The following is a 13,704-nucleotide window of genomic DNA, read 5'->3' on the forward strand; positions in this document are numbered from 1 at the left end:
ACACAGTCAAAGGTTTACTGAATCTATATACATAGTTCAAAGGTCAAATGTATGCATGAACAAAGTTCAAAGGTTTTTGAGACTCAACATTACAGACTTTGCTTATCGTGTCGGAATCATATAAAGATCAAGTTTAAATTTGATCAGAAATTCCTAGGTCGTCACATATATACTGACTCATTTGCCATATTTTAACCTTATAGGATCTCTGACCACTCTCCTGCGATTCTCAAAATTCCAAGTAATGTTAAGAAAAAACCTAAATCTTTCAAGTTTAGTGACCATGTCATAAAGCATGTAGAGTTTGAGAATATTGTTAAGGAGGGCTGGAAAATTGATGTTCAAGGACATCGTATGTTTTGTGTGGTAAAGAAGCTACGACATTTAAAAAAAGTTACGGAAATTGATGTGGTGCAAAGGTAACCTCCATAGTAGGGTGCTCGAATGTCGTAAAAGGCTGGAGGATGCGCAAACCGATCTTGACTCTGATCCGTATTCGATTATCTTTCATGAGAACGAAAGGAATGCATTAAAGGATTTTAATGATGCTGTGTTGGATGAGGAATGCTTTCTGAAACAGAAGTCCAAGGTTGAATGGCTTCGAGTAGGCGATAGCAACTCAAGCTACTTCCACAAAGTGGTAAAGGGGAGAATAAACAGAGGTAGAATTAATGCTGTTGTCGATGCTAGTGGAAATTTTGTTGAAGGTGCAACAGCTAAAAATGCTTGTGTGCATCACTATGAGGAATTTCTTGGTAAGGCAATGCAATGTGATGAAATAATTAATCCAGTTTCCTTATTTTCGAGGATGGTTAGCGAGCAGAAGTCAGCTGAGATGATTAGGCCAGTCACACCCCAAGAAATTAAAGATGCCATTTTTGATATTGGGGACGCGAAATCTCCAAGCCCGGACGGATATTCATCATCTTTATTTAAGAAGTCGTGGGATATCATTGGTGATGACGTGATCAAGGTTGTTCAACAATTCTTTATTAACGGTCAACTACTCACTAAGTTGAATAGCACAATCATTGCTCTAGTTCCGAAAGTGTTATCGCCTTGTAAGGTGACGGATTACAGACTGATTTCTTGTTGTAATGTTTTGTATAAATGCATTAGTAAAATTATTACTAAACGTATTAAATTGAGTATGGATGATATCGTGAGTAATAATCAATCCGCCTTTGTTCCGGGGCATCGGATCTCGGAAAATATTCTTCTAACTCAAGAGTAGATGAAGAATTATCACCTCGATAGAGGTATGGCTAGATGTGCATTCAAAGTTGATATTCAAAAAGCTTATGATGCAGTGACTTGGAATTCCCTAATGTGATTCTTATTCGTTTTGGGTTCCCAATGAAAATGGTTAATTAGATTATGAAGTTTGTTTCTACAACTTCTTACTCAATTAATATTAATGGTGAGTTACATGGTTTCTTTAAAGGTAAGCGTGGTCTACGCCAGGGCGATCCAATGTCCCCCTACCTTTTTACGCTTGCCATGGAGGTTTTGTTGTTGATACTTAAACGAAACATTCGTAAGTCGAGGTCATTCAGGTATCACCCGAAATGTGCGAAGTTAGAAATTGTGAATCTTTGTTTTGCGGATGACTTATTCATCTTCGCCCATGCTGATGTTGCTTCTGTGGGTTTGATACGGGACTCTCTCGAAGAGTTCAAAAAGTGTTCGGGTCTTGTTCTAAGTATGCCAAAGAGTACGGTTTCTTTTCGAATGTGACTAATTATGTTAAAACGCAAATTTTGTGTATTATGCCATTTGAAGAAGGAGTACTTCCAGTTAGATACCTTAGAGTTCCTTTAGTCTCTTCACGCATTATGTATAGAGATTGCAGGGTTTTGGTTGATCGGGTGAAGAACAAAGTTGAGGATTGGAAGAATAAATATCTTTCATATGCGGGAAGGGTTCAACTAATAAATTCAGTGCTCACTTGTATGCAGGTATATTGGTGTTCAGTATTTATCTTACTCGATGCAATCATAAAAGTTATTGAAAAAATTCTTCGAGGGTTCCTTTGGTGTCAAGGGGCTATGAGGAAAGGGAGAGCTAAAGTTAAATGGGATGATGTGTGTATGCCTAAGGATGAGGAAGGTCTCAATATTAAGCGGCTAAAATACTGGAATATAGCGTTAATGGCGTCCCACATTTGGCGTATTCTAACAAATAAAGAGTCCCTTTGGGTTCAGTGGGTTCATACCCATAGGCTCGCAGAAAAACATTTTTGGGAAACTACAATTATGGCTAATTCGAGTTGGAGCTGGAGATAACTCCTACAAATCAGGCCGCGTATTCGTCCGTTTATTGAGGTTGATCTTAGAGATGGTCAGCTAGCTTCAGCATGGTTTGATTCATGGAGCAGTCCAGGGCCATTTGCGGATATTATTTCCAAAACTGATATCTTAAGTGCGGGGTTGGATATGCAAAGGAAAGTTGCTGATATTATTTCTAATTCCAATTGGAGTTGGTCGAGTGCTTAGAGTTCAAAATATACACAGCTGTAAATGATTTCGGTTCCATGTCTTAATGATAAGAGTGATAAATTGATTTGGTGTGGCCTGGGGGATCGAACACATAAGTTTGCTGTCCGATTAGTATGGGAAACAATTAGGCCTCATTCCATTAAGGTTAATTGGTTCTAATTTGTTTGGTTTCCACAATGTGTCACGCGACATGCGTTTCTTATATGGCTATTGATGGGGGAGCATTTGAAAACTCAGGATAAGCTTAGAGCGTGGGAAATTCAAACTGGTATTCCACTATTGTGCCCGTTGTATAATGGATGTATGGATTCTCATGACCATCTTTTCTTTGCTTGTACATACTCAGCTAAGGTTTGGATGAGAGTTGTTTCATTAACAGGTTTATCTCTTCCTTGTAATCAGCGTGGTGTGCGGTCCATGTTATTGCCTTGTGCAGCTCACAATATAGTGCGGGTTGTTGTTGCAAAGTTATGTTTTGCAGCAGTGATTTATTTCATCTGGCAGGAAAGAAACAATCGGATGTTTAAAAAGTCACACCGAACAGAAGTCAAGCTCTTTGAAGATATCTTCTCCACAGTCCGTCTGAAGTTGTTGTCTCTGCGATTCAAGAACTCAGGTTATGTGGATAGCATGAAGCAAACATGGCAGATCTGAGTTCTAGAGTCTGTTTGTTTGTCTAGTGTGGGTTGCTTTCAGTCCTAGATGTCTGTTAGCGTTGGTTGTTTCTTTTCTTTTTGTAGCTCAAGGCTTTCTTGATGCTCCAGTACTCTCGTGTATCCATTTTTTATTATTTATAATATTCATCGGGGTATCCCTTTACCCACACAAAAAAATTAGGAAAGAGGACACGGGACAGAAAACCTTTTAACAACTAGTTTTATAAAGATTAAGACCAAAACAAATATATGTATTCAAATATTAAAAATGGAATTTTCATTCATATTTTTACCCGTTAATTATTAGCAACAGAGCACGAAATACCAGTCCGTGAAAACACGGAGTCAAAAGAAAACAAAAAGGGGGCGGCTAGATATATCACACGTTTTCTTTCTGTAATCTATATATTATTATATTTATTATTATCATATTCAATTTTATATATATATATATATATATATGAATCGATCATCTCACACATACATAAAACATATATCCATCTGTTTATCTAGTATACTCCGTAAATTATTATCAATAGTATTATTTTTTTATTGTTATTATATTTAAGATATACATATAATACTACGACGGGGTTATGTTCGGTGACTTTCAAACGGGTTTTCAAATGGGTTACAGCTGAGGAATTTATGGGTTTTAATTATGGAAATTATGGGTATTGTCCCGGGATATTATTCGTGAGTTCGAGGCCAATCATGTGTTCGTCAACATCATTGTATTTTTCCTACAATATTGAACCTCAATATTGAAAAGTGAGTTTTCATAGTCCCCTTTTTACAAATTTTTGCTATAAATATTTTTGAGATGAGAATGCATGCTATTTTTATAAATGTTTGATGAAATAGACACAAGTACTTAAAACATTCTTCGACTGAATTATTATACCGGATATCCCTACTTTTGCTTGGTAGCCTAAGAATTAGTATACGCTCTAATTGATGTGAATCCTAAAGATAGATCTATTGGGCCTAACAACCCCATCCAGGGTATGGATGCTTTAGTACTTCGATTTTATACAGATGTGATTCCTGTATGTTGGGGATATTCTATATCCATTTTTGTTAATGTCGGTTACCAGGCAACTTATCGTGAGAATGATTTATACAGATGTGATTCCTATATGTTGTTTAAAAATAAAATCTTGTGGTCTATTAAAATTATTGAAAATCATTGTTTATAATAAACCTATGAACTCACCAACCTTTTGGTTGACACTTTTAAGCATGTTTATTCTCATGTATTAAAGAAATCTTCCGCTATGCATTTACTCATTTTAAAGATATTACATAGAGTCGTTCATGGCATATTTTTAAAGGCGTTACATTCAAATCATTTGAGTTCAAAAAGATTGTTATTAAATAAATGACAGATTAGTCATTTATATTTTTGGAAACATGATAATATCATTTGTAGGAAATGTATATATTTTAAATTGGTATACATATTTGTAAACTTTCATTGTAATGAAAGTTTGTTTTTTTAAAAATGAATGCATTGTTTGTAAAACGTATCATATAGAGGTCAATACCTCGCAATGGGACCGATGAATAACGTACCGCGTCTAAAGGGATTTGGACGGGTCAGAAATACAAGTTACAAGTCATTTTTTAAGAGGTAGTCATTTCAGTCGAAAGAATGACGTCCTGATGACCATTTTGAAAAACATACTTCCACTTTGAGTTTAACCATGATTTTTGGATATAGTTTCATGTTCATAAGAAAAATAATTTTCCCAGAAGAACAACTTTTAAATCAAAGTTTATCATAGTTTTTAACTAACTAACCCAAAATAGCCCGCGGTGTTACTACGACGGCGTAAATCCGGTTTTACGGTGTTTTTCATGTTTCCAGGTTTTAAATTATTAAGTTAGCATATCATATAGATATAGAACATGTGTTTAGTTGATTTTAAAAGTCAAGTTAGAAGGATTAACTTTTGTTTGCGAACAAGTTTAGAATTAACTAAACTATGTTCTAGTGATTACAAGTTTAAACCTTCGAATAAGATAGCTTTATATGTATGAATCGAATGATGTTATGAAAATCATTACTACCTCAAGTTTTCTGGATAAAGCTACTGGAAATGAGAAAAATGGATCTAGCTTCAAAGGATCCTTGGATGGCTTGAAAGTTCTTGAAGCAGAATCATGACACGAAAACAGTTCAAGTAAGATTTTCACTCGAAATAAGATTGTTATAGTTATAGAAATTGAATCAAAGTTTGAATATGAGTATTACCTTGTATTAGAAAGATATCTTACTGTAAATAAGAAAGATTTCTTGAGGTTGGATGATCACTCTACAAGATTGGAAGTAAGCTAGCAAACTTGGAAGTATTCTTGATTTTATGAAACTAGAACTTGTAGAATTTATGAAGAACACTTACAACTTGAAGATAGAACTTGAGAGAGATCAATTAGATGAAGAAAATTGAAGAATGAAAGTGTTTTTAGGTGTTTTTGGTCGTTGGTGTATGGATTAGATATAAAGGATATGTAATTTTTTTTTCATGTAAATAAGTCATGAATGATTACTCATATTTTTGTAATTTTATGAAATATTTCATGCTAGTTGCCAAATGATGGTTCCCACATGTGTTAGGTGACTCACGTGGGCTGCTAAGAGCTGATCATTTGAGTGTATATACCAATAGTACATACATCTAAAAGCTGTGTATTGTACGAGTACGAATACGGGTGCATACGAGTAGAATTGTTGATGAAACTGAACGAGGATGTAATTGTAAGCATTTTTGTTAAGTAGAAGTATTTTGATAAGTGTCTTGAAGTGTTTCAAAAGTGTATGAATACATATTAAAACACTACATGTATATACATTTTAACTGAGTCGTTAAGTCATCGTTAGTCGTTACATGTAAGTGTTGTTTTGAAACCTTTAGGTTAACGATCTTGTTAAATGTTGTTAACCCAATGTTTATAATATCAAATGAGATTTTAAATTATTATATTATCATGATATTATGATGTACAAATATCTCTTAATATGATATATATATACATTAAATGTTGTTACAACGATAATCGTTACATATATGTCTCGTTTCAAAATCATTAAGTTAGTAGTCTTGTTTTTACATATGTAGTTCATTATTAATATACTTAATGATATGTTTACTTATTATAATATCATGTTAACTATATATATAACCATATATATGTCATCATATAGATTTTAGAAGTTTTAACATTCGTGAATCACCGGTCAACTTGGGTGGTCAATTGTCTATATGAAACCTATTTCAATTAATCAAGTCTTAACAAGTTTGATTGCTTAACATGTTGGAAACACTTAATCATGTAAATAAAAATTTCATTTAATATATATATAAACATGAAAAAGTTCGGGTCACTACACATATACATAGCAAAAACCACACACAACATTCACTTCTTCTCTCTCATTTTTTTTTTGAGAACCACTACCACACCACCTTCTCCACCACCCTACGACCATCACTCCCACCGTGAACTACCACGGCTCCACCATCACAACCATCGTCACCATTTCCATCGTTAACAATCACCAACACTCTGAAATCAAACAGCCATCACATACGATCTTTCACTTGTACCATCATCTATATAAAACCATGAAAACCATCACCAAAACCCACCATTATTGAACACCCACTACTATTCATCATCACTTTAGTAAACTGTTGCTACTATTTAATCGTCTCAATTTTAGTTTTATGCACTGTCGACAAACACACACCACCATCTCATATTGTTTCTGTTTCCTATTATGATTCGGACCTTCTTCACCCCAAATCACCACCATCCGTTTCCCTTCGATCACCACCCACCTCTACTATTTAACCACCACTTTAAATCACCACGCCACTCTACTGTTCTATTTCTGTTCTGAGCAAGACCAAGGACCCAAAAACCCTCCCTGTAACTACTGCAGTTACAATCGTTGATCAGCCCGAACACCCTCAACTATTTTATTTACACTTCGATGATCACCCAAAAACTAAAACATGTCGATGGCTACTGCTACATTTCTGGGTCTTCGATTAGACTGCTATTGCTATTGCTTCTAATGAATGATACATTGGTGACAGTAATGATGGAAGGTACGATAATAATAACAAACTAATGTTAGGTATTACGATGGAGTGATAGATAATAATTAATGATGAAGATAAACAGTGAACGTGATTGTAGGAATAAGATTGCGTTCACCTATAATATATCTCCTTTTCTCTTCTAATCGATCTCCAGTCGAAAGAATGTTAAGATTCATGATTTCGTTCCTGCTGCCGTTTTCAATCGAGATTAAAACAACCTACTATCACTAAGAAAACGGGTATTGTATCGGGCCATTTAACTTATGATGGACCCTTAAACGTTGGGCCATTTAATTTGTAAATGAATATGCACTATGGATTGTCTATTTGGGGTTTCTATTGGGCTTACAAACTTGGGCCACGACTTGCAGCCCACCAGTCTATTTTCCTGGTTCATGCTCGACAACACAAACACCCTCAATAATTACGGTATAAAAACTATATTATTATTATTCATCTTATATTTATTATGATAAAATGTTGTTAAAATGATAAAATTTTGATTAATATGGTTACTAATACATTTATAATAAAGGTATAATACAATATTGATAAAATTGCTTATGGCCTAAAAGATAATATTATGAATGCAAATATTAGTATGGGATATAATGAGGATAATTGAAAATAAGAGATGTATAAATATATATCTCTTTCCTTATTAATGTTATTTTTATTAATATTATTAATATTATTATTATTATTTTATTACCATCAAAACTATCATTATTTTTTTTAACCTATCATTTTTATTAAAACTGGTAATATCATTATTAATATTACTAAGTATCATTATTATTAATATTAGTATTAGAATTCTCATTTAACATTGATATCGGTATTATTATTAATATGACTAGTATTATTATCAAAATTTAATATTTTCATTTTTAAATCTAATTATTATTATTACCATCACTATTTTAGTATTATTAAAGTCATTATTTTAACAAACTAAAAGTTATTATTATAAAAATATATCAAATACATATATAATAATTATATAAATATTTCATTATTATTTTAATTAAGTAATATATAAATAATATATACAAACGGGTTTGATTATTATTACATGTTAATTATATGTATTAATATTTATATATAAATGATATAGGTTCGTAAATTCGAGGCCAACCCTGCATTGTTCAGTATCGTCATGTGTATTTTTACTACAAAATACAGTGTAGTGAATTTCATTTGCTCCTTTTTTAAATGCTTTTGCAATATATATTTTTGGGACTGAGAATACATGCGCTGCTTTTATAAATGTTTTACGAAATAGACACAAGTAAGCGAAACTACATTCTATGGTTGGATTATCGAATCGAATATGCCCCTTTTTAACTTGATAGCCTAAGAATTAGGGAAATGGCCCCTAATTGACGCGAATCCTAAAGATAGATCTATGGACCTTGACATGTCCCATTCGGGTTACGAATACTTTAGTACTTCGATTATCATGTCCGATGAGAGTCCCGGAATGATGGGGATATTCTATATGCATCCTGTTACTTCGGTTATCAAGCATTCACCATATGAATGATTTTTATCTCTATGCCGTGCGAAATGCCTGATATGAGATTATGTTTATGAGAAATGGAAATGAAAATCTTGTGGTCTATTGAATTATGGAAATGATTGATTACGATAAACTAATGAACTCACCAACCTTTTGGTTGACACTTGAAAGCATGCTTATTCTCAGGTTTGAAAGAAATCTTTCGCTGTGCATTTGCTCATTTTAGAGATATTACTTGGATTCATTCATGATATATTTCAAAAGACATTGCATTCAAGTCGTTGAGTTCAATAGAGATTATTATTAATTAAATGATGGATTAGGTCATTTATAGGTTGGATATTATGAAATGGTATGCATGCCTGTCAACTTTCGATGTAATGAAAGGTTGTCTTTTAAAAACGAATGCAACGTTTATAAAATGTATCATATAGAGGTCAAATACCTCGCGATGTAATCATATGTTATTGCATTCGTCCTTATGGATTGGGACGGGTCATCTCATGTGGTATCAGAGCGGTGGTCTTAGCGAACCAGGTTTTGGATTATTGTGTCTAACTGATAGTTGTTTAGATGCATTAGTAAGTCTGGACTTCGACCGTGTCTGCATGTCAAAAGTTTTGCTTATCATTTCGTGTCGAAAATTACCTGCTTACTATTCTCAGGAAATCACTTGCTTATCATTCTTAATCCAGATATATCTTACTGCCTGGATTGCATGAATAGTGCATAGATAAAATTTATATCTTAGCGTATCTATTACAGTAAACTTTGCCTGATATCTTCTGTAAATTTCTCCGTAATTTAAGGGATCCTGGTACTATATATATCTATGCATATTATGTATTGAGAATACCATCCAACTATCATTTGCTGTCACTAAACTTTTCATACCAAAAATCTTTTCTGTGATCTCGTAATATGGCCTCTACGAATGGACCAAGTTCCTCTGACTTCGAAGTCAGCGTGACGGGAGCGCACCATCCGATCAACTACCGTGATTTCTTTAGAAAATGGGGATGGATTCACGAAATACTTACCCTATGGAGAAATGAAGAACGTACTCCATATCACGAGCCGAACTTACCACCTAACGTCGGAGTTCTCGATCCGCTTACCGGCGAACCTGTTCGCAATACCGTTTTCACTCTTTTCGCACGGATTTTCCGCCTCGAAGGTCGACTCTATGTCATTAAAGATAGTATTCGTCCTCTACTCCCGAATTCTAATCAGATAGGATTATTAGAAGAAGTTTGAAGACTTCGAACTAAATATCAAGAATTGACAAACGTTACGGAAGAATGGGTAGAACTAATTCATAGACTCGAGCATAAAGTAGAAACCTTGGAGGTGACGGTGTTCGATTTGGAAGCTAGACTCGCATCTACTACGCAGGTACCACAAGCAGTACCAACACCAACACCAACAGCAACACCACCAGCACCAGCATCATTTCCATCACCACGAGCTCCGTAAGCACCACAGACACTGAAGAGTACCGAGAATGATGAATTATGAAATATTAATTCATTACTTTCTGTTCACGATTGAAAGATATATGTATATATATTTATGTATATCTCGAGATCGTAATAAAAATTCTTTTCATATTAACTATGACGTGTGAATTTTTAACAGGTAGGAAATACCCGAGAAAGATAAAAGAAGCTTTAAAGAGCTTCAATCATAGTTAATTCACATATGTTATCATTCACATCTTTCATCAACGATTTAACAATTGATATCTATAAATTCATGATTACATCTGAAGAAAATATATATGTAAGTATATTTTCATAAAGATCGTAATTAAAAATTCTTTTGTACAAACTATTAATCGTGAAAATATTTTAACGGGTAGGTAATACCCGAGGAATATTTAGATTTCACATTAATAAGTTACACTGTACATTCTTCGAATCTGATTCAACAGTCATTTACTATCCTACTTACATCCACATATATATGTATCCGTTCACTGCAGAATAACCATTTTCATTCAATTTCATATTTGGATTTTGACCTATCAGAATCCAACAAGTGGCATAATGAAGAAAACATTGGACAAAATAAAATTTGTTAGAAACAAACAAATTAACTATGAGAAAATTTTTGTTAAGAATTCACGCTAACTGTTTCCAGCTAAATGTTCCTAGCTAACTGATTACATTTATTTATCACAATTTTAATTCTCGCAATTTTATTTATCATCATTTAATTTCCGTTATTTATTTTGCGCACTTTAAATATCTGGACACGTATATAAGGTTTTGACATATCATATCGACACATCTATATATATTATTTGGAATAACCATAGACACTCTATATGCAGTAATGACCGAGTTAGCTATACACGGTTAAGGTTGATTCTACAATAATATATATACTTTGAGTTTTGATTGAGTCTGAGACATGTATACAATGGGTCACGATATGTATTAATTAATTCGAATATTATATATTAAACTGTATATGAATTATTGAATTACTTACTGTGGACTACAAACATTGGACAATTAAAATGAATTAAAATATTGATTATAACATATGAAACTAAATATTTCTTCAAGTTTGCCACTTGATTTCATCTTAAACCTCATTTGTATCTTGACGATTACAATCTGCGTTCAAACCTTTCACGAAACTTGAAGACACCTCAATCGAGAGGATGATCCAACCACACATTATCTACGAAAGGGAGAACCTATGCATATGGGCATACACCTGAAAAACTCTCAGAAACTGAGTAAACGTTAACAAGTATCTGTGATAGATCCTTTGGCGTTGTTATTACCGAAAATAACTTTGCAATTCCCTTCCAAAATTAGCCAATTTTGTCACAGCTCCAGCAAATCAATTTCGACTTTCATTCGGATTAAGCTTATTATAATCTTGATTTATAAGCTTGACTTTCGCTATCGTTACCGGGGAACCGTTTATATTCCACCACATTAACAGTAAAGTTACCATCAACTTCATTACTCATTGGCTTTAGTCACTCCGAAGAACCATTATAATTGTTCATTAAAACCTTATCTTATACTCATCCGCATATTGTAACGAGAATTGCAATATCAATTATCGAGAATCATCAATCAGTATTTTGAATATCACAATGTTTCTACATCAACAGTTATATGTATACATATAACATTTATCTCTTAGAATTATGATCTTCCATTCTGAAATTCTGAAAAACACCCAGTCTATGAATCAATTATCCAAACTTTAAAAAAGCTGAATGAAATAGCAGAAACTGTAGATAACAATAAACGACCTTAACCGTTGGAAGTTGATAGTATGTTGGCAAAACTCAGAAAAGTTGGAACTGGAAAATGGATTGAGCAAATCACGAAGGTGGCTGTGGACAAATCACAAAGGCTAAACCTACCTTCAAAGAATCCAAATGGTTCAGTATCTGCTGAAATCATTAACGAATACCTTGCTCCTGACTCTTCACCTTTACGGACAAAACTTCCTCATCATTCTTGAAATCAGAAATTCTAAGATATTATCGTATCTTTCATTATAAATATCCTCGATAATTCTGAAGTTATTTTCATAACTATTCTTATCCGAAATCATCTATCTCCTCGTGTTATCTGTATTACATCATAAAGAAAACTGTTTTAGTTTCTAAATTCTGAAAAATTCGAATTTTAAAGTATGAATGTTTTTGAAGTATTGTTGGGAATTGAAACATGAGTTAGTATAATATAATGACACTTGATCAACGTGATTATATTACAGTAAGTCATGCTGAGTTTCTAATGATATGTGATGATTCACAGACCATAACGTCATCATGTGCCATTTTACATGAATCTTACATACTATATAATCTCTAAACATATCAAGAACATATTTCCTTAATAGTTCTATCTTTTTCGTGATTTTCAGTAATTTACCAAATCAAATCATGCTATTACCATTCCTCTCTTCTTAAAATCTTAATTAGGATTCATTCGAAACTTCATACTTACGAATTATGAACCATTATTCAAAACTTCATACTTACGTTTATATTCAATATGAACGGGGTACTTCATTCGAAGATTTTCTTTAAATCCCTGAAATTTCAGAAATCAGCCTTGATTACTTCAGAGGTTAAGACAAATCTTTATCATCTCATTTCAGTATTTTGTGATAGCTTCACTCATACACTTCGAATAATCAAATTGTTTTATCCATATTACTCAATGATGATAAAACCCTACTTATCAACTCATATTCGTCATGAAAACATTTTTATTGTTAGCCATGACGACCTTACTCAAATTTCGGGACGAAATTTCTTTAACGGGTAGGTACTGTGACGACCCAGAAATTTCTGATCAAATTTAAACTTAATCTTTATATGGTTTCGACACGATAAGCAAAGTCTGTAATGATGAGTCTCGAAAATTATGAAACTATATTCTTGAAATCAATTACCCTTTGACTGTGCTCGACGATTCACGAACAATTAATTGTAAATAGTTATGTGTGTATATATATAAATAATAATTTGAAATATAATTCGAGGTATTATATGTTGTTATTAATTATGTAAAATAAAATAAAAATAGGATATTATAATAATTTATTTAAAATATATCTCTATATATAAAGTATATTAAAAATAAATATTAAATGATTTTAATATTTGTTTGATGTTTCGATTGATATTAAGCAAGTTAAATTCAAACTTATGATTTTAAAAATAAATGGTGACCCTAAAATGAGTGATATAAATTATAGGCTTATTAAAAATGTATTTAGAAACTATTTGTTGAATTTTAAAATTTTTTATATTTTACTTGGGGTTGGGAGTGAATAATTAATGTAATTTTTATTTAATAGTTAATGGCCGAATTTTATACCAGAATGACCAGAAAAATAAATGGACTTAATGTAAAAATTGGGGATTTATC

General features: G+C 32.7%; 2 protein-coding genes across 2 annotated transcripts; both read left to right on the forward strand.

Moving 5' to 3' along the window:
* The first annotated feature begins 406 nt into the window (after positions 1 to 406).
* Positions 407 to 1,737, forward strand: LOC139888723 (uncharacterized). Its single transcript, XM_071871716.1, has 2 exons — positions 407 to 1,061; positions 1,445 to 1,737. Exons 1-2 carry the CDS (start codon positions 407 to 409, stop codon positions 1,735 to 1,737), a joined length of 948 nt encoding a protein of 315 aa, XP_071727817.1.
* A 974-nt stretch (positions 1,738 to 2,711) lies between these two features.
* LOC139888724 (uncharacterized) lies at positions 2,712 to 3,152 on the forward strand. The gene has a single exon (XM_071871717.1). It carries the CDS (start codon positions 2,712 to 2,714, stop codon positions 3,150 to 3,152), a length of 441 nt encoding a protein of 146 aa, XP_071727818.1.
* The last annotated feature ends 10,552 nt before the right edge of the window (positions 3,153 to 13,704 follow it).

Source organism: Rutidosis leptorrhynchoides, chromosome 2, assembly GCF_046630445.1.
Source record: "Rutidosis leptorrhynchoides isolate AG116_Rl617_1_P2 chromosome 2, CSIRO_AGI_Rlap_v1, whole genome shotgun sequence".
NCBI classification, from domain to species: domain Eukaryota; kingdom Viridiplantae; phylum Streptophyta; class Magnoliopsida; order Asterales; family Asteraceae; genus Rutidosis; species Rutidosis leptorrhynchoides.

Coding starts and splice junctions, on each gene's coding strand:
- LOC139888723 (XM_071871716.1), top strand. CDS start 407: ATGTGGTGCAAAGGTAACCTCCATAGTAGGGTGCTCGAATGTCGTAAA. Junction 1,062..1,444: donor TCCGAAAGTGTTATCGCCTT/GTAAGGTGACGG, acceptor GTTTCTTTAAAG/GTAAGCGTGGTCTACGCCAG.
- LOC139888724 (XM_071871717.1), top strand. CDS start 2,712: ATGGGGGAGCATTTGAAAACTCAGGATAAGCTTAGAGCGTGGGAAATT.